This window comes from Oncorhynchus nerka, linkage group LG22 (genome assembly GCF_034236695.1).
Source record: "Oncorhynchus nerka isolate Pitt River linkage group LG22, Oner_Uvic_2.0, whole genome shotgun sequence".
Lineage (NCBI taxonomy): Eukaryota > Metazoa > Chordata > Actinopteri > Salmoniformes > Salmonidae > Oncorhynchus > Oncorhynchus nerka.
Genome location: NC_088417.1, coordinates 41,996,930 through 42,019,342, shown reverse-complemented (window position 1 = coordinate 42,019,342; position 22,413 = coordinate 41,996,930). Strand labels below are relative to the sequence as shown.

Below are 22,413 nucleotides of genomic sequence, written 5' to 3'. Positions count from 1 at the left end.
CAGCCTGAATTGAAAATGGATCAAATTTAGATGGTCACTGGACCACATAAAATATCCCATAATGTCAAAGTGGAATTATGCTTTCAGAATGGTTTACCATTTAATAAAAAAGGAAAAGCTGAAATGTGTTGAGTCAATTAGTGTTCAACCCGTTTGTTACGGCAAGGCTAAGATCAGGAGTAAAAATGTGCTTAATAAGTCCCACAGTGCATTGGGAAAGTATTTAGACCCCTTGACTTTTCCACATTGTGTTACGTTACAGCATTATTCTAAAAATGGATTTAATATTTTTTTCCCCTCATCTATCTACACACAATATCCCAAAATGAAAAAGCAAAAACAGGTTTTTAGAAATGTCTGAATTATTTTTATTATTTTTAAATGAAATATCACATTTCCATAAGAATTCAAACCCTTTACTCAGTACTTTGTTGTAGCACCTTTGGCAGCGATTACAGCCTCAAGTCTTCTTGGGTATGACGCTACACATTTGACACCTGTATTTGGAGAGTTTCTCCCATTCTTCCCTGCAGATCCTCTCTTCTGTCAGGTTGGATGAGGAGCGTCGCTGCACAGCTATTTTCAAGTCTCTCCAGAGATGTTCGATCAGGTTCAAGTCCGGGCTCTTGCTGGGCCACTCAAGGACATTCAGAGACTTGTCATTATGCCACTCCTGCGTTATCTTGTACTGTGTGCTTAGGGTCATTGTACTGTTGAAAGGTGAACCTTTGCCCTAGTCTGAGATCCTGAGCGCTCTGGAGCAGGTTTTCATCAAGGATCTCTCTGTACCTTGCTCCGTTCATCTTTCCCTCGATCCTGACTAGTCTCCCAGTCCCTGCCGCTGAAAAACATCCCCACAGCATGATGCTGCCACCACCATGCTTCACCTTAGAGATGGTGCCAGGTCTCCTCCAGACGTGACGTTTGGCATTCAGGCCAAAGAGTTCAATCTTGGTTTCATCAGACCAGTGAATCTTGTTTCTCATCGTCAGAATCCTTAAAGTGCCTTTTGGCAAACTCCAAGTGGGCTGTCATGTACCTTTTACTGAGGATTGGCTTCCATCTGGGCACTCTACCATAAATGTCTGATTGGTGGAGTGCTGCAGAGATGGTTGTCCTTCTGGAAGGTTCTCCAATCTCCACAGATGAACTCTGGAGCTCTGTCAGAGTGATCATCGGGACCGTGGTCACCTCCCTGACCAAGGCCCTTCTCCCACAATTGCTCAGTTTGACCAGGCGGCCAGCTCTAGGAAAAGTCTTGGTGGTTTCAAACTTCTTCCATTTAAGAATGATGGAGGCCACTGTGTTCTTGGGGACCTTCAATGCAGCAGAAACTTTTTGGCACCCTTCCCCAGATCTGTGCCTCGACACAATCCGGTCTCTGATCTCTATGGACAATTCCATTGACCTCAAGGCTTGGTTTTTGCTCTGACATGCACTGTCAACTGTGTGACCTACTCTTAAAAGGTGTGTGCCTTTCCAAATCATGTCCAATCAATTGAATTTACCACAGGTCGACTCCAAACAAGTTGTCGAAACATCCTCAAGGTTGATCAATGGAAACATGAAGTACCTGAGCAATTTGAGACACAGTTTGAGTGTCTCAAAGCAAAGGGCCTGAACACTAATGTAAATAAAGTATGTCGTTTTATACATTTGTAAACATGTACAAAAACCTGTTTTCGCTTTGTCTTTATGGGGTAGTGTGTGTAGATTAGACTTTTTATTTAATTTTTAAAATAAATCTTAAGTATAAGGCTGTAACGTAACAAAATGTAGAAAAAGGGAAGGGGTCTTAATACTTTCCGAAGGCACTGTAAGTTTCACAAGTTGCATGGACTCACTCTGTGTGCAATAAGTGTTTAACATGATTTTCCTACAACGGGTTGGTAAAAACAAGCTTTGTGATTGGTCGAGAGACGCGTTCTAAGCCATACTATAAAAAAAACATTTCGCACCGGTAAGCCTATGACACAAAAATGGGAATCTTGTCTTCTGTTCCATCTGAGAAATCATGCTCATCCACTGTCCCATCAGCACAGCCAGCCAATTCATTAACTTGATCTCCACTGTAAAGGGATCTAGACATTATTTCCCCGCTTCTAGCCTAACATTTAGTTGAAACAATGTTGCTGTCTGCTGCAACCCAGTGGGTGGGCCTGGCTGCCAAGTGGTGGGCCTATGCTCTCCCAGGCCCAGCCATGGCTGCACCCCTGCCCAGTCATGTGGAATCCATAGATTAGGGCCTAATGAATTCATTCCAATTGACTGATTTCCTTACATGAACTGTAACTCAGTAAAATCTTTGAAATTGTTGCGTTTATATTTTTGTTCAGTATATACACTGCTCAAAAAAATTAAGGGAACACTAAAATAACACATCCTAGATCTGAATGAATGAAATATTCTTATTAAATACTTTTTCTTTACATTGTTGAATGTGCTGACAACAAAATCACACAAAAGTTATCAATGGAAATCAAATTTATCAACCCATGGAGGTCTGGATTTGGAGTCACACTCAGAATTAAAGTGGAAAACCACACTACAGGCTGATCCAACTTTGATGTAATGTCCTTAAAACAAGTCAAAATGAGGCTCAGTAGTGTGTGTGGCCTCCACGTGCCTGTATGACCTCCCTACAACGCCTGGGCATGCTCCTGATGAGGTGGCGGATGGTCTCCTGAGGAATCTCCTCCCAGACCTGGACTAAAGTGGATGGAGCGAGACATGATGTCCCAGATGTGCTCAATTGGATTCAGGTTTGGGGAACGGGCGGGACAGTCCATAGCATAAATGCCTTTCTCTTGCAGGAACTGCTGACACACTCCAGCCACATGAGGTCTAGCATTGTCTTGCATTAGGAGGAACCCAGGGCCAACCGCACCAGCATATGGTCTCACAAGGGGTCTGAGGATCTCATCTCGGTACCTAATGGCAGTCAGGCTACCTCTGGCGAGCTCATGGAGGGCTGTGCGGAGCCCCAAAGAAATGCCACCCCACACCATGACTGACCCACCGCCAAACCGGTCTTGCTGGAGGATGTTGCAGGCAGCAGAACGTTCTCCTCGGCGTCTCCAGACTCTGTCACGTCTGTCACATGTGCTCAGTGTGAACCTGCTTTCATCTGTGAAGAGCACAGGTGCCAGTGGTGAATTTGCCAATCTTGGTGTTCTCTGGCAAATGCCAAACGTCCTGCACGGTGTTGGGCTGTAAGCACAACCCCCACCTGTGGATGTCGGGCGTCGGTCTGTTTCTGACCGTTTGAGCAGACACATGCACATTTGTGGCCTGCTGGAGGTCATTTTGCAGGGCTCTGGCAGTGCTCCTCCTTGCACAAAGGCGGAGGTAGCGGTCCTGCTGCTGGGTTGTTGCCCTCCCACGGCCTCCTCCACGTCTCCTGATGTACTGGCCTGTCTCCTGGTAGCGCCTCCATGCTCTGGACACTACACTGACAGACACAGCAAACCTTCTTGCCACAGCTCGCATTGATGTGCCATCCTGGATGAGCTGCACTACCTGAGCCACTTGTGTGGGTTGTAGACTCCGTCTCATGCTACCACTAGAGTGAAAGCACCGCCAGCATTCAAAAGTGACCAAAACATCAGTCAGGAAGCATAGGAACTGAGAAGTGGTCTATGGTCACCACCTGCAGAACCACTCCTTTATTGGGGGTGTCTTGCTAATTGCCTATAATTTCCACCTGTTGTCTATTCCATTTGCACAACAGCATGTGAAATGTATTGTCAATCAGTGTTGCTTCCTAAGTGGACAGTTTGATTTCACAGAAGTGTGATTGACTTGGAGTTACATTGTGTTGTTTAAGTGTTCCCTTTATTTTTTTGAGCAGTGTATTTAATCTCCACTGTCCTCTTGAAAATGAACATATTTTCTCAGCCAGTCGAAATATACTGTAACGACCCTGGGACCAGGGTCGTTACAATACATTTTGATGGATAAAAAGAAAGAAGTGTCAATCGAAAAACAGGTGAAATGAAATGCAGCTGTTATTCTAGCTGCATGGTTTACAGGCAGCATGGCAACGGCACATTTAGAAAGAACGACTGGGTCGCGCCCATACATATAGAACATAGACTTCACGACTGTGTCACATTTTTGGCAACCTAACCAATAGAATGAACAGACATCTTTTCTCAGCCAGTCGAAAACAAAGAAATTTCAATAGAAAAACTGGTCAAACGTCATGAAATGCAGCTAGTTTGCTGTTTTACCAGCTTCAGTTTGAAGTGATTACATTAGCTGTGCAGTTGGGCTAGCTCCTCTGAACAGTGTGCTGACGAGAGAGCACATGTTATATGCCAGGCGAAATCCAAAACAGCTTAAACAAATGCACATGCACCTACTTTGTGGTTATTCTAGCTGCACTGTTTGACCTGACTGTTTAGCGGTAGTTGGCTGGCAAGCAATGGATTAGAGCATGGCAACCGAACAATTAGAATGAACGACTGGGTCGTGTCCACACATGTATAACAAAAAAGACTGGGTCGCGTCTCTGGCAGCCTAACCGACAGAATGAACGGCCAGCCGGCTTGGCTAGCAACAGAGGACTAGGCCTATATTTTCGTTGAGTGATGAAACAGGCAGGGAGCAGGTCTCGAACCCTTCTAGCCCGAAGTCCAGCGCGCTATCGAAATTAACTTTATGTCCTGAATATGTTTGAGGCAAGTCGAACATAACACATTACTGAGTACCACTCTCCATATTTTCAAGCATGGTGACAAAAGCAAAAATAGTAGAAACACAGAAAAATAGATTGGGAAGGCAAAGAGGAATCTCCTAGTTCTCTACCTTGCTCAGTATTTAGAGCATATTGATCTATGTCTCTTTATTTTGTTCACACATATCCAAATGTACTTTTGTGATTGTGTGTGTGACCTGATTCTGTGTGTGTAAGTGTGTACCTTGCTGCCCTCCACATGGCTCTCTTCTCGGCTTCCAGAGCCCGTTTCTCGGAGGGGGAGAGGTCCTTGTCTCCAGCTGGGGCCAGTTCTGGACTCTGCATCCTCAGGCGCTCCTGTTGCCTCCGTTCTGCCTTGGCTGTCCGGATGGGAGCCCCCGACTCTCCAGGGTACACTGGGATCAGACTGGGTGGAGATGGAGGAACACAAAATGTCAAAACACACTGCTAACACTCCACATAACACCTCACACACACTGCAGGAGACTTGGGAGTCACACACACATAGAAGAGGTGCTGAGTCACTACACACACAAGTTTGGGAGATGCGTCACCACTGCAAAGACTATAATAATCAACACATACATGAATTTGTGATTTAAAAACTCGGACATGTTTGGTTGTCTTTACCCAGTCATGGAGTTGGGCCTCTGCTGCTCCAGCTTGAAGCTCTCCTCTAAGGAATTCCTCTGGGAGTCTCCTTTACCATCCACTGACGAGGGCCTATGGGCACAAACATAAATGAGGGAACATTAATTTGCTGAATTTAAAATAAAATAAAACTCACAATATAATCTTCCATTACTCAAAACAAAGGCATCTGATAATGATCAGCAATCAAATCAATCTTAATTTAAAGTACATTTCCTAATAAATTCAAGAGAAAAGGCCGTACCCTGAGCTGCCACAGTAGCTAGGGGGTGTGGCGCTGTAGCTGGGGGGCGTGTTACAGTGCCTGCGGGGGGTGGCTACAGGCTCCACCTTGTACTCCACCCCATCCAGCACCACCTTGCCCGTGGCCTTCAACACTCCCATCTGCTTCACCAGGTCATCCTCCTCCTCGTCATCTTCATCCATCAGGTACTCCCGTGCCCGCTGCTCGAATCTCCTCTCTGGGATTGTAGAAACATAGTTCCATTAGGATTCCATTCATCAGAGCTTATGCTGCGTTCATAACAAGTGGGAAACTCTGAAAATACTACTTGTAAACTGGGAGCAACGAGTTGCTTGGCTTCACATGCTTTGAACTCGTTGAGAATGCTGCGTCAACCTGCACTAAAAGTACAGCTTCCATGCTTGTAAACAAATTAGTGTTCAAAAACCAGATTAACAGATAAGATATATATATATATAAATAATGTTTTTGGGTTGCATTTAATAATGTTTTGTTGTTGCATTTAACTGCCAAAAATGCTGTTATCGAGGTCATTTCTATTGTATGTGACCTCAGCGTCAGCGTTTAGCATGTGAGAAGCCACCACTAACATACTGTGGCTGCTGCCAACATACTGACTCAACTCCAGCCACTTTAATAATGGAAATTGATGTAAAAAATGTATCACTAGCCACTTTAAACCACTTTAAACAATGCCACTTAATATAATGTTTACATAACCTACATTACCCATCTCATATGTATATACTGTACTCTATACCATCCACTGCATCTTGCCTATGCCGTTCTATACCATCACTCATTCATGTATATCTTCATGTACATATTCTTTATCCCTTTACACTTGTGTGTATAAGGTAGTAGTTGTGGAATTGTTATGTTAGATTACTCGTTGGTTATTACTCCATTGTCGGAACAAGAAGCACAAGCATTTCGCTACACTCGCATTAACATCTGCTAACCATGTGTATGTGACAAATATAATTCATTTGAGCTCAGATGAGACCATTTCCCACTTACTAATTACCAGTTGGAGGGGCGTTCAAGTAGATATTTCCAAGTCGCATGCTGGTATTTAAGAATTTAAGATATGTTATGAAGGCAGCATTAGTCTCTCTGACCAAAATGAACCAGAGAGTTGTACCATTTTCAGAAGGGGGTAGAGGTACAAGATTCCTGTAAGTTTCCCCCAAAATATTTTCCTTCATTCCTGGAGTAGTACCGGAATCATGAAGATTAATCAGCAAATTCAGAATCCTCCAACCATCATTTCTGCAAAACCTAGAAATGTGCAACCCTAGAAGGGGGTGAAGGGTATTATTTGGGCTTGAAATAAAGGAGCTGGCTGGCACAAACCTTCCTCCTCCCTCATCTTCTTCAGGTCGTCTGCTCCAACCAGGGACACGCGGCCTTTGGGCTTGGTGTCGGGCGTCTGCTGCTTCATGTCGATTTCAAAGTACTTCTGTCTGTCCCTGAAGGAGCGCTGCGCCAGGTCGTCTCTGCCACCAGGTGATGGAGTCTGTGGGGGAGGGGACCATGGGGATAGGGTGGTTAGGATGGTGGAAGAGAAACAGGGCCATGGGGACAGAGGTTGGTTTCGACCTGCCCAATCAAATGTTCAATGGACACAGACATAAGCCAGATCCCACAACAAGTCCATAAAAAAAAAAAAAAATCCAACAAAAAGTCCATAAAAATATGAGGATTTTTTTTTAATAAACTGAAATACTTTGATTTGACCATTTCAATTGAGAATCATCACAGAGTTAAGTTTTACTGTATATCCAGCACAGTATTCATTGATTGTTAAGCAGGTGGGAAAAACATAAATTAGGCAGTCGAATCACAACCCAACACCACTAGCTACGATTGATTCTGAGGATGATTTATTGACAGGATCCCACCTCTGACACCAAATGTAGCACCGCCGCCCCTTCTCACTGTAAGTAACAGTGATATAGACACTGCAATCACCACCAAAGCAAAGGAGACCACAGCCCGATCTGAGCTCGATTGGGGGCATGTCCATGGAGGCTCTGTAGAGGCGTGGCACTGCTGCCAGACTCATATAGTCCAGACAGTCAGAGGAGAGGGAGGGTCGGGGAGAGACGGGGGCTGCCTGACCCATACCCATTCCCCCGTCCCCCTCATCCTCAAACACCTCGTTGTTCAGCTCAGGCTGAAAGAACCACATGTACAGAAGTGGTCTCGTCACCGAAGTGTCAGCCAAATGGGACATGACCAACCGCCAATGTCACTTTAAGCAGGTTTTATCGGCACTTTTTCAACGTCTTCTAATTAACATACACTGACCTGCGTTGCCATTCAAACTCATTCGATATCACACAGACAACAAAAACCACACGTATGGCCATTAATTTGTATTGTCACTGGTGGTACAAACGCTAACCTCTGGAGAAGGCTGATTGTGGTGGACGTTGTTCCTCTCGCCAAACAGATCCTGTCGATAAGACACAGAAGAGAACGTGTGAGAGGGAAACAGGAGGCAGCCATTGGAACAGACAGAAAGACAGACTGTGGAGAGGCACAAACATAGGAATAGAATCAGAGATGGAATCTATTTATATGGACACAAAGCAGGCAAGGTGATGAGAATGGTTGAGATGGGACTTCTCAGCACAGACACAGACGGCTGATGATCAATGAGAATGTGTTCTTGAGGGTGGGGGGCCTGCGTCAGTCGTGAAGGGGGGCGGAGCGACTAAAACAGTGACGACGACCATCACAGCATGCTGTCTGGTGCCTGGGTGGGGCGGCCTGCCAGCACAGCCAGCCAGTGAGGCACGGCGGCGAATGCCTGGTATGCCTGCTTGGGGTTCAGGGGGAACTCATCGATCGTGTTGGGGGAGGGGGCACGAGGCTGCAGCTGGGGGGGTCCATGAAGTGGGACGAGCCAAAGGGAAGAGAGGAACAAGGAGAGGGGCAGACTATGAGAAAAAAACTGAAAAGCTGAAGAAGACAGCGTGAGAACAAGGTGGAGAAACGATGATGCGAAGGGGGATGTGCAAGAGACAGACAGTAGGGGTGGGTGAATGAGGCTGTGCCTGCCTTGTTGAAGATATGGCACTCAGATAATGTGTGCGCAACTCGGCGGCGGTGGCATTATATACAGGAACATGGGAGATTGTTGAGATTGCTGAGATTCAACCCATAGCTGCTTTATAGCAGTTGGATTGTTAGGGTTAGCCCAATCACCAGATGGAATGAAACATTTCAGAACTCCCCTGTGAGCCATTGGTTGGCTCTGGCTACAGTAGTAGCGACTTAGATAAATCTCGCTGAGAATGCAAGTCCACTTTTACGGCGCTTGTCTTCAACAACAGTGCTTTTACAGCGAGTCCCTGTTCGCGAACGAATGCATGGACAGGGACCCAGCTCAAACTTTGTAGCTTCTACAAATAGTAGGAAATAGTTGCGATGAACATCAATGACACTGCTGTGAGACGGCACCCATGATCGGGGGGGGGGGGGGTCTCACCCTCACCCTACGTGGTGGTGAGGGATCTTACAAAGGTCTGAGAGTTGATGGGGGAGGGGCCATGCTGGAAGGGATTGGGGTTGCTGTGCCCGTCCTGAGTGGCTGGCGAGGTGATCGGCCGCCCGCCACCACGGGAGAGGGCTGGATGGCACCTGGCCTTGTCTGGAAGGGAAAACCACAACAAAAGACGTTAACGTCATATATTTCAATGCAGGCTATGTCCAAAATGGCACCCTATTCCCCTTTTCTAGGGACTTCTAGGGTGCAATTTGGGATGGAACAACAGTCTGAGCACGGAGAACGAACTATGAATGTTTACTGTCAATGATGGACAATGAGAGCACAGATCTTGCCCCATTCATTCTCTATGACTGGATTTAAGGTCAATACCTCATAGGGACTCAGTGGTGAGATTTCCTCCTTGGCATGCAGTGCAGTAGGGGTGAAATGAATGCTTGCCTGAAAAAAGAAATACAGAATAATGCATGGAGTTGACATGACGGCTTACATGACAAGCCACACACCCCGATGCTAATATTTCAACATAGGTGTAGGGTGAAGTTACCCCTAGACGGTGTTCCTGGGTCAGTTTTGGGGAGGGGAAACTGATACTAAATCTGTTCCCAGAGGAAAACTTCGCCCCGGAGCTTTCAACATACAGGCGCGCTTTCTACAGGCGCAAACATGGTTCTCACACAAACATGCACACAAAATAAAAATGGTTTCGCAATTACTACCCTGACTTGGGCTAACCTGACGATGCAAAATGAACACTAGCTCTGAAATCTATAACACATACGCTCTGAAGCTGAATAACGTGCAGTAGCTCAGAGCTAGGGCTGTCGCCGTAATAACCGTTCTCACTGCATGTGCTGCCATAGAAATATAATGGGCATCCCCATTCAAGTAAATAATGGCATAATTGTATTTTATTTTATACTTCTGTTACCAGGGAAGTTGAATGAGAACACATTCTCATTTATATCACAACCCGGGGAATAGTTACAGGGGAGAGGAGGGATGAATGAGCCAATTGGAAGCTGGGGATGATTAGGTGGCCATGACAGTATGAGGGCCAGATTGGGAATTCAGCCCGGACACCAGAATTCAGCCCGGACACCAGGGTTAACACCCCTACTCTTACAACAAGTATATATATATATATATCTTTTTTTTTTAAACCAAAGGAAAGAGTGTCTCCTATTGGCCCTTTAACACCACTTCCAGCAGCATCTGGTCTCCCATCCAGGGCCCCACAAGCTCCAACCCTACTTCGCTTCAGAGGCAAGTGAGCATTGGGATACAGGGTGGTATGCTGCCAGCAATTGGTGGACTGGCAGCCATTGTGAGTGTACCCACTACACATAGGAGCAAAGGAGGAAGTGTACCCATCAATATGGGCTGTGATTTGTTGATTCAACTCAACTGACATTACAAAAAATACATTCCATTGGACACAGTTAAAATAATTCTACATTATCATGGAAATGATTTCATCACAATACAGGGCATTCTGAGTTTACCAGTCAAATTGCCAGGGTTAGCGGTTCCAAGACTGTTCTATTCATTATAATCCTATGTGCTGCTGTTGGATTGTGGGGGGTGTTGCCTAGGTTACCGAAGATCATTTGCTACAACGCCTTTTTTTTATTACTATATACAGTACGAGTCAAAATTTGACACACCTACTCATTCAAGGTTTTTTTTTGTTTTGTTTTTTGTACTATTTTCTACATTGTAGAATAATAGTGAAGACATCTGAACTATGAAATAACACATATGGTATCATGTAATAATCAAAAAAGTGTTAAATCAAAATATATTATATTTGAGATTCTTCAAAGTAGCCACCCTTTGCCTTGACAGCTTTGCACTCTTGGCATTCTCTCAACCAGCTTCATGAGGTAGTAACCTGGAATGCATTTCAATTTACAGGTGTGCCTTGTTGAAAGTTCATTTGTGGAATTTCTTTCCTTCTTAATTGCGTTTCAGCCAATCAATTGTGTTGTGACAGAAGATAGCCCTATTTGGTAAAAGACCAAGAACAGCTAAAATAAGCAATGAGAAACGACAGTCCATCATTACTTTAAGACATGAAGGTCAGTCAATACGGAAAATTTCAAGAACTTTAAAAGTTTCAAGTGCAGTCGCAAAAACCATCGAGCACTTAGATGAAACTGGCTCTCATGAGGACTGCGACAGGAAATGAAGACCCAGAGTTACTTCTGCTGCAGAGGATAAGTTCATTAGAGTTAACAGCCTCCGAAATCAGCCAGTAACTGCACCTCAGACTGCAGCCCAAATAAATGCTTCACAGAGTTCAAGTAACAGACATCTCAACATCAACTGTTCAGAGGAGACTGTGTGAATCAGGCCTTCATGGCCAAATTGATGCAAAGAAACCACTACTAAAGGACACCAATAAGAAGAGACTTGCTTGGGCCAAGAAACTAGAGCAATGGACATTAGGACCAGTGGAAATCTGTCCTTCAGTCTGACGAGTGCAAATTGAAGATTTTTTTTTTTTTAACGGTTATTACTTATTTTATTTTCATGACAGTCTTCATCCATAACCGTCGGTTACACAGAAATTGTGTCAGCCCTACTCAGGAACACGTTCCGATACTTGGTAAACACATTTCAATATCATTCTCAATGCAAAGGTCAGGGTTCATTACAAATTCAAACAAAGCTAGAATTAAAAGCACAAATGACAAGTAGGGTCCTCAACAATCAGGGAGCTGGTGGAGGAATGAGCACTGGGCTAGGGAGGGAGGGATGAGCACTGGGCTAGGGATGGAGGAATGAGCACTGGGCTAGAGAGGGAGGGATGTGAGGGGGGAAGGAGGGAGGAAGAACCAGCAGGTACACTACATTTACCCTCTCTGAAGTGGATTATGTCAAAAGAGAACAAATATAGGTGCTGTGAAAGCAGGGGTGTGAATGAGGGGACTTTAAAGGAGGATGTGAAAGGAGGGCTGTTGTTGGGGTGGGGTGGACATACCGGTTGTGTGGTTGGTGAGTAGGGGGCGTCTCTAATGGGACTGTCTGTCCTGGGGGGCTCAGTGGAGGGTGCCTGAGATTACACAGACAGACAAAGAGAGATGGGAAGAGATTTAGCAGCTGTCCCATCATACACCAACTCCATTCTCTGTGGAGTAAGCAGGTTATTATTATTGGTACGGTTGCAAAATTCCAGATTTCCTGCTTATTCTGGAAATCTTCAGACCAGGATTTCTGGGAAAAAGTGGGACTTTTGGGAAAGTTACCAGATTTTTGCTACCCTACTGGTGCAGCAAATAACAGTACACATGTAAAAGTCATGTTTGGACATGAATGCCAAAACATTCAGAAATTAAAGGTGCTCAAAGTTGACCCATTTTGCATACCCCACCATAGCATGAGAGATCCATGTCTTCATCACTGGAAAATATAAACTGCTGCGATTGATATCATTTAAAAGCTTACAAAAAGGGTTGTTAAACTATTTCATAATTTCTGGAAAACAATGTGGCCCTTTAACATCGTACATCAATTATCTAAACGTGTAAACTTATTTTTTTCATATTCACATTATTTAACATAATCTAAGGTTTTGGTGTTGTGCCCTCCATCGGTTGAGACACAGCATGCTCTTGAATACAGGGTGGGTGTTATGTTCTGGCTGATAAATGGGACTACATTTGAACTTTCAACTGTCAAATGGTACCGCAAAGATGGTTGGAGGTCCACATGTCAGAGAATGCAGACTTGAATGGGAATATCTGTTGAAATCATAGAAACAGAATAGACATGACCATTTAAGTTGACATTCGACAATGGGTGGACCTGCAGTCATCTTTGTGGTAGAAGTTACAATGTCAATACAATAAACAGTTCAATGGCGTACCAGCTAAATAGCAGTGGTATGAAGGGATAGGTCCAATCTATTCATTCCATTTCTATGATTGAAACGACACCCACCCTGTATTCAGGAACATGTCGTCTCAACCGATGGAGGGACCTTGGACACAACCTTAGATTATGTAAAATAGGGTCTAAACTACAACATATGAGAATACAAAAAAATAACAGTTTACACGTTTGTAGATAATTGACGTTAACTAATAAAAATAGTTTGACAACAGTTAGTAAGCTTTTAAATTATATCAAATATATTTTCTGATTGTTTTGGCATTCATGTTCAAAAAGTCGCATTCTGATAACTTCTTCCATGGGAAAATATGTATGGACAGTTTTGTTTAAATCAAAAGAGATGCTGTCAAAAAGTGATTGATTTCAAATGGATTTACCCCGGACTCATTCATAGCAGGAGATTTCTCCATCTCAATTCCAGCGGTCACATGCTCATGGCTATTTATTTTCAAAGGGTTAGTGAAGGAGACATCCGTCAAAACAGGTGACTTCACACATCTTGGTCATTCAAGTCATCCTGGCTGGCAGTGTTTGATTGGCAATGATTATGTCATACAAGCGCACAAGTGTGTATCCTTTGCTATGGGGAGGAACTCAATGAAAATAAGGCAGGTCAGGTTGTAAACTTAACAGTTGTTACATTGGAAAAATCAAACACATAACATACATTCTACCTTATAACATCTTGGCTCAAACATGTTCTATTGGCACACAGACAAAAGGAACTGCTAATCCTAAACCAGGCCACAGTGCCACACACCATGCTGGCTCAAACCCACACACGCAGGCAGGCTGCTTGCCTTGCTGAATAACCAGGGCTGCAGTTTGCCCGCACTCCCGTAGCCCACAGGAGGCCCTGAGAGGATGCGCTCAGAGGGGGGGCACCCTTTGCCCCTGCGATTGGCCACCAGGAAGGGGTTCTCGGTGAAGTTGATTGGCTGGGAATCCACCAGAACCACCACCTCCTCGTCTTCACCAGTAGGCAGGGCTTCTTGTCTAGCTGCTCCTTGATTGGAGGCGGTTATCAAGGGACTGGGAGAGTGCTGGGACATGTAGAGGGGCCCTGCCTCTGTGTTCATAATGGGGCCGGACTGAGGTAGAGCATGGGGAAGAGGGAAGAGGGAGGTGGGGGGCTGCCCCAGGTCAAAACCCAGGGGCTCTAAGGTGAAAGAACATTGGGCCTGAATGGGGGCCTCCATGGGGGCAGTTGCACTGACAGAAGGAGAGAGAGCGAGAGAGAGAGAGAGAGCTGAGAGAGCGAGAGAGAGAGAAAAAGGGGGCACAGTGAGACAAATGGTAAGAGAGGGATAAAGGAAAACTCAAATCTGAAAGGAGAGGGATGCAGATTAAACTCAGAGGGGGAGAGAGGGAAAAAAACAGAATAGTAGGTGATGTCCAGATATGTCCAAAAAGGGGAAACTCTGAAATAACTACTTAGAAATTGGGAGCAACGAGTTGTGTGCATTCATGTGCTTTGAACTTGTTGAGAACAGTGATTGGCTGATGGCAAACAAGCTGCGTCAACCATAAACATAAAAGTAAAGCAATCATGCTAATTAGCAAATTACTGTATTCAAAAACAGTGTTTTTTATAAATAATGTTTTGTTGTTGCATTTATGATGCAGCACAAGCTACATAAAAAGAGATGGAGACAGATCTCTACATGTTAAGAAATGGGAGACACTGGAGGACATGAGGATGGAGACAGATCGCTACATGTTAAGAAATGGGAGACATACTGGAGGACATGAGGATGGAGACAGATCGCTACATGTTAAGAAATGGGAGACACACTGGAGGACATGAGGATGGAGACAGATCGCTACATGTTAAGAAATGGGAGACATACTGGAGGACATGAGGATGGAGACAGATCGCTACATGTTAAGAAATGGGAGACACACTGGAGGACATGAGGATGGAGACAGATCGCTACATGTTAAGAAATGGGAGACATACTGGAGGACATGAGGATGGACACTGATAAATACATAAAAGAGAAATAGGGAGCCGTGTGGAGCAGAGCTAAAATAGACACTGGCTGGCCAGATCAGAGCAAATCATACACAAAACCCAAAGTACTGTCACCACGAGAGTTGAAAAACTTTCCCAAAATCTCCAGGTATTCCAGAAATTCCGGTTGGAGGATTCCCTCGGTTTCCTGCTTATTCCCTCCTCCTGATTCGGAATTTCTGGGAAACCAGGGAATTTTGGGAAAGTTATCGAAATGTTTCAACCCTACACACATCTCAAATGCCTACCGTCAAGTTCGTACGCAAAACTTCTCTAATGTTGAAGGAATTTGAGTGGGTAACGGAGGAGCGGAGCCCACGTGACAGTTCCTTTAATCTGTGAAGGAGGAGCTTGGCAGATAGATAAGTCATCATACCAGAAGTATTAAATGGTTGTCTATCCCTCTAGTTACACTCACATAACCAGAACAGTAGCCTGCCCTGCCTGGGCCCCAGCCTTAAATAACTCACACTATCAGTACAGTTAGACAGCACTAGACTCTTAGGCTTCAGTCCACTCCTTACACTTACAAATCAGGCCTCAATACACTCCACATATGAGATAGGAGAGAGTTCATTAAAGAAGCACAACATGACAAGACACAATACCCCACAAAACCTCGGATAAGGCCCTTGGATAAGAAACTAACTTGATGCAGTAAAACAAATATTCATCAAACAAGTGACACAGCAGAAGATTGAGTCCCAGAGAGCGTTCCACTGCGACCAGGTTGGATTTGAACTCAAATGTGCCAAAAATGCTAGGGCTTAAAGTGGGACGAGGCTTAGTGTCTTCAGAACTACATTGTTCTACACTGATCGTGTATTCCAAGACACGGCCTTGACATGTCGTGACAATCCAAATAGTGTCACTAGGAATACATGCAGTCGTGAACTGTGACACATCGTAGTGTTGGTGTCGGACATGGTGGTTAAATGTGGCCTATAGTACAGAGGTCAGTGGGGTGTAGGGTTTCCATTAGGAAAATGTGTCGCCTGACAACATGACCAGGAAGATTTAAATTTACCAGACCCATGGCAGAAATCACTTTTAAACTCACCAAAATAAAAGGAACACCCTCTCACTGTCAACTGCGTTTATTTTCAGCAAACTTAACATGAGTAAATATTTGTGTGAACATAAGATTCAACAACTGAGACAAACTGAACAAGTTCCACAGACATGTGACTAACACATAATGTGTCCCTGAACAAAGGGAGGGTCAAAATCAAAAGTAACAGTCAGTATCTGGTTTGGACACAATATGCATTAAGTACTACAGTGCATCTCCTCATGGATTGCACCAGATTTGCCAGTTCTTGCTGTGAGATGTTACCCCACTCTTCCACCAAGGGACCTGCAAGTTCTCGGGCATTTCTGGGCGGAATGGCCCTAGCCCACACCCTCCGATCCAACAGGTCCCAGACGTGCTCAATGGGATTGAGATCTGGGCTCTTTCGCTGGCCATGGCAGGACACTGACATTCCTACCTTGCAGGAAATCACGCACAGAACGAGCAGTATGGCTGGTGGCATTGTCATGCTGGAAGGTCATGTCAGGATGAGCCTGCAGGAAGGGTACCAAATGAGGGAGGAGGATGTCTTCCCTGCAACGCACAGCATTGATATTGCAGTCCGATGATGCTGTGACACACCGCCCCAGACCATGACGGACCCTCCACCTCCAAATCGATCCCTCTCCAGAGTACAGGCCTCAGTGTAATGCTCATTTCTTCGACGATAAACGCGAATCCAACCATAAACCCCTGGTGAAACAAACCAGCGACTCGTGAAGAGCACTTTTTGCCAGTCCTGTCTGGTCCAGCGACTGTGGGTTTGTGCCCATAGGCGACGTTGTTGCTGGTGATGTCTGGTGAGGACCTGCCTTTACAACAGGCCTGCAAGCCCTCAGTCCAGCCTCTCTCAGCCTGTTGTGGACTGTCTGAGCACTGATTGATGGATTTTGCGTTCCTGGTGTAACTCGGGCAGTTGTTGTTGCCATCCTGTACCTGTCCCGCAGGTGTGATGTTCGGATGTACCAATCCTGTGCAGATGTTGTCACACGTGGTCTGCCACTGCGAGGACGATCAGCTGTCCATCCTGTCTCCCTGTAGCACTGTCTTAGGCTTCTCACAGTACGGACATTGCAATTTATTTCCCTGGCCACATCTGCAGTCCTCATGCCTCCTTGCAGCATATGCCTAAGGCATGTTCACACAGATGAGCAAGGACTCTGGGCATCTTTCTTTTGATGTTTTTCAGAGTCAGTAGAAAGGCCTCTTTAGTGTCTTACGTTTTCATAACTGTGACCTTAATTGCCTACCGTCTGTAAGCTGTTAGTGTCTTAACGACCGTTCAACAGGTGCATGTTCATTAATTGTTTATGGTTCATTGAACAAGCATGGGAAACAGTGTTTAAACCCTTTACAATGAAGATCTGTGAAGTTATTTGGACATTTACGAATTATCTTTGAAAGACAGGTTCCTGAAAAAGGGACGTTTCTTTTTTTGCTGAGTTAAGATTATGGTAATTCATCTTAACAGAACATGCAACTCCTGTAATGAAGCAGCTAATAAAACCTCATTTTCAAACATTTTCCAAAATGCAATTCGCGAGCGGTTTTCTTAAGTGACAGAGATGAAAATCTGTTAGAAACTTAGAAAGAGGGGGAATCTAAAGATGCAACAACTAGGATGGGCTGCTAATATGACTAGGATTGTGCCTTTGGCTTCTGGAAAATGAAAGAAAGTTGAAAACCAACAGAACAGGAGAGAAATGCTGGTTTCAGTGGCCTATGAGGAAGTCTTCATAAAATAATTGCCTCCACATTTCTATGGTGGGATTTTGCCTAGGCTACTTTGAAGCAAGGTCATTTTTATTTATTTTATTTGACCTTTATTTAATTATTCTTATTTTCAATTACGGTCTAGGAACAGTGGGTTAACTGCCTTGTTCAGGGGCAGAATGACAGATTTTTACCTTGTTAGCTCGGGGATTCGATTTTGCAACCTCTCGGTTACTAGTCCAACGCTCTAACCACTAGGCTACCTGCCGCCCAAGGCATGCCTCATAATATATGAAGTAAAACGACCAGGTTTCAAACAAATGAAGTAAATGTTTTCAAAATGCATACTGCCTCCAGCTCACATTGTAAAGTGGTGGGTGACGTGCTGTTAGCCTGCCTATCGTTGCCTATAAACCTGTCGGGTGAAAAGGAGGCGCGCTTCAATTACCAGGTGAGAAAAAATAAATATAGAGAAGCTCTGTTTTTAACATGTATTTGTGGATACATTTGTTGCGCAATGACTGAGCATCGGCACATTTTTCTCCAGCAGCAACGAGCTGAGAAGCTGCAGCAGCAACTCTAGCGGTCTGACAAGCGATATTCCCCTCAAAATAGGCGTGCGCGATAAATAACGAAAATACACAGGCTGATAAGCATGACTGTCAAATGCATTTCCATCAACTGATATTTCCATCAATGAATAAAAAGCATTATTTTGAAGTCAATTTGGCCGGCAATGTTTTTTTATTGGCTTTTCATTATTTCATTTTTATCTGTCAATTACTGGCTAACGGAAACCCTGGTGGGGTGGTATGTGAACCAGTACCCTTTTGGCACAGGCTCAGAAGACTGTCGAGGACAGCTGGGCTACGGCTGGAGGCCTGAGGGAGGAGGGGAGGTGCAAGAAAGACGATCAACATGCCAACAAGGTGAGACTAACTTTACCCAGAAGGCCTGGGTGAAGGGTGGAGCCAAGTGTGGTTCATCACGACACACCCCTGCTTACCGCTCTCTTCTCATGCCAAGAAACATGTTTCTTCATATGACTTGCTACATACCTTAGATACTATGATTACATACCATAACATGACCAAACTTCAGCTGTCAGAATATCGCAGATAAACATTATGATAAAAATAAACTATAGACGGGGATTAAAATGATCGCAAAAAAAAATCAAACATATTTCGACAGGAAAAATCTCAGGGAGTCATGACAAGAACCAATGGTAATCATCCTGGGTACACAGGTCATGGAACCCAGGGGTCCTCATTCTAACTCTAATGCACAGCCACAATGCAAGAACAGCTGCAGGCAATATATAGGTTAAGCACTCCCAGAAAAGCCCCATGGCCTAGTAGTAGAGCTTATAGGTCTAACCACTGTTGCATTAAGATAAAAACAAATAGCTCAAAATACAATAAAGACCCCTAATACAAACTAAGCTTGGGAAAAAAAACTACAATATTGACACAAATTGTAGCCTCTCATGTACATGCATCTATGCAACACCCTAAAACGGTGACAGGTACGAGAGCGGCCTAATGTCTTTATGTCAGCTCATTAAACCCTTGGTAATTTACAGCTTTAGCAAAAATGGCTGCTGTTCACACATGTAGCTAGAATATAGAATTGACACAATGACGGTAGAATACATTAATACATAAATGAAGGAAGGAAACGTGCAAGAAAGACAGAAGAGCCCAGCCCAGTTGCCCCGCCTGGCGCTGTCCCTATACTCACTGTAGGATGTTGGGACCAGGGGTGCAGTAGCTCCAAACTCTTCCAGGGACACTGACTGACTGACTGATAGAGTCCACACATTGGGACACTCTCCCTCCCTCTCGCCTGCACCCCTCCCACTCCCCTCCTATCCTAAGTTTAAAATAACGGCCAGCTGTCCCCCCTTTACCCACCTCCTCCAATCAGTCCAGCGACTTCGAGCTTTTTACTGAAACAGGTACCAACCATTTTGGCTGAATCATTTCTCTTCTATTTCCCTCCATCCAGCATTCCAGCTAATGATGTGAAAGGCAGCCTTCAGTTTTTCTTTGTGTCCTCACCCTTCGATTCATCTCAGTTTCTTCTTGAAACGATGTCTTCAAGCCAAGGTAGACGGATCCATTGACATGGTGTGCATGATGAAACAAATGGATCTTGTTTTGGAATGTAGCATCTCATCATATCACAGAAGTGAATGGAATGGTTCCATTCCATTGTAGAGGCAATCGATTCTTTGGGCCCAAGGCGTTGGTGAGGAAGGCAGGACTCAGGGTTGTGAACATCGGGAGGGGATGGGGGCACATTCTCCCCCTAGCCTCCAGAGGCACCTGCTTGGCCTCTGGCCACAGAGGGTTTCCCGGGAGATAAACAGGGTGGATTCCACAGGGAGTTCTATTCTGGGCCCACAGGGACCATTTCCAAGATAGTCAGCAGACAATTCCAGGCATTTCACAGCCTTAGTCAAGGTTCACAGGTCTTATAAGAGGTCTACTATAAGAGTTACCTTTCAAGTAAACTAATTCCTATATATTTCTTACTTACCCTGTTGACCTTCTGGAGAGCGGTGGTGGGCAGTGCGGCCAGCGTCCGGTAGTCCAGTTTCAGAGGCCCAGTGCCCAGGTTCTGAGGGAAAGGGGAAGAGGGTGGAGTGTCAGACATAGTGGGGGAAAACGACTTCCCTCTCATGTGTCACTCTGTAAGGAAGCAACTTCATCATTACATAAATATGCATTGAAGCGCAACAGGTTGCAAAACATCTCAGAGGCTATAGTAAAATCCTCTGGAGCTGTCCACCTCTCTGACAGGGAGGCAGTTGGTTGAGCTGAAGACTCTGAGGCCCAGGGGGTACCGGTCTCACCTCTGTCTCCTCTTCTAGCAGGCGAGTATCCTCCTCACGCTCCAAGCGCATGCGCTCCTTCACAGAGAGGACGGGGGAGGGGAGGACACCCAGCCACACAGATAATGGAAAACAGGGGATGACATGAATGCAGGTGAAATGGGATAAAAGACAAACGAGATGGAGGAATTAAGTGGAGGTTGGGTGAGTGGAGATGGGAGTGGTGTATGGACGACCCAGACATTATGAGGGGAGGGAGGCAGAGAAAGGGTAGAAGAAAAGAGAGTAGGGGGGAGAAAGGATAGAATCCACACACATTAGAAAAGGGCTCTGTTTATTTGCCACAGTAGCAGAAAAAGCATGCGAGGTAGGACTTGGCTACATAGTCTCACTCACCACCTTCTCCATCTCTTCTCTCTCCCACTGGGACGTCTCTCGCACCATCTCCACCTCCTAGGAAATAGATTTTAGGCCAAAATGTTTCATATTAAAAGTGATCTACTCCGTTTTCCCATGTGATTAGTATGTGTGTGTGTGTGTGAGAGAAAGTCTGTGTGTGTGTGTGAGAGAGAGTCTGTGTGTGTGTGTGTGAGAGAGTCTGTGTGTGTGTGTGTGAGAGAGTCTGTGTGTGTGTGTGTGAGAGAGTCTGTGTGTGTGTGTGAGAGAGTCTGTGTGTGTGTGTGTGAGAGTGTGTGTGTGTGTGAGAGAGTCTGTGTGTGTGTGTGAGAGAGTCTGTGTGTGTGTGTGAGAGAGTCTGTGTGTGTGTGTGAGAGAGTCTGTGTGTGTGTGTGAGAGAGTCTGCCTGCAAGCCCTCAGTCCAGCCTCTCTCAGCCTGTTGTGGACTGTCTGAGCACTGATTGATGGATTTTGCGTTCCTGGTGTAACTCGGGCAGTTGTTGTTGCCATCCTGTACCTGTCCCGCAGGTGTGATGTTCGGATGTACCAATCCTGTGCAGATGTTGTCACACGTGGTCTGCCACTGCGAGGACGATCAGCTGTCCATCCTGTCTCCCTGTAGCACTGTCTTAGGCTTCTCACAGTACGGACATTGCAATTTATTTCCCTGGCCACATCTGCAGTCCTCATGCCTCCTTGCAGCATATGCCTAAGGCATGTTCACACAGATGAGCAAGGACTCTGGGCATCTTTCTTTTGATGTTTTTCAGAGTCAGTAGAAAGGCCTCTTTAGTGTCTTACGTTTTCATAACTGTGACCTTAATTGCCTACCGTCTGTAAGCTGTTAGTGTCTTAACGACCGTTCAACAGGTGCATGTTCATTAATTGTTTATGGTTCATTGAACAAGCATGGGAAACAGTGTTTAAACCCTTTACAATGAAGATCTGTGAAGTTATTTGGACATTTACGAATTATCTTTGAAAGACAGGTTCCTGAAAAGGGACGTTTTTTTTTGCTGAGTTAAGATTATGGTAATTCATCTTAACAGAACATGCAACTCCTGTAATGAAGCAGCTAATAAAACCTCATTTTCAAACATTTTCCAAAATGCACTTCGCGAGCGGTTTTCTTAAGTGACAGAGATGAAAATCTGTTAGAAACTTAGAAAGAGGGGGAATCTAAAGATGCAACAACTAGGATGGGCTGCTAATATGACTAGGATTGTGCCTTTGGCTTCTGGAAAATGAAAGAAAGTTGAAAACCAACAGAACAGGAGAGAAATGCTGGTTTCAGTGGCCTATGAGGAAGTCTTCATAAAATAATTGCCTCCACATTTCTATGGTGGGATTTTGCCTAGGCTACTTTGAAGC

At 44.9% G+C, this 22,413-nt stretch overlaps 1 protein-coding gene across 1 annotated transcript in view; it reads right to left on the bottom strand.

The window, feature by feature from the left end:
- The window catches only part of LOC115105190 (protein scribble homolog), a 134,791-nt gene that overhangs the window by 10,966 nt on the left and 101,412 nt on the right, over positions 1-22,413 (bottom strand). The window contains 12 exon segments of the mRNA XM_065007162.1: positions 4,923-5,105; positions 5,330-5,422; positions 5,595-5,811; positions 6,951-7,115; positions 7,608-7,773; positions 7,999-8,055; positions 8,359-8,481; positions 9,125-9,231; positions 9,234-9,255; positions 9,484-9,552; positions 12,098-12,169; positions 13,809-14,257. Of these exon segments, the coding sequence (XP_064863234.1) occupies positions 4,923-5,105; positions 5,330-5,422; positions 5,595-5,811; positions 6,951-7,115; positions 7,608-7,773; positions 7,999-8,055; positions 8,359-8,481; positions 9,125-9,231; positions 9,234-9,255; positions 9,484-9,552; positions 12,098-12,169; positions 13,809-14,257 (1,723 nt within the window).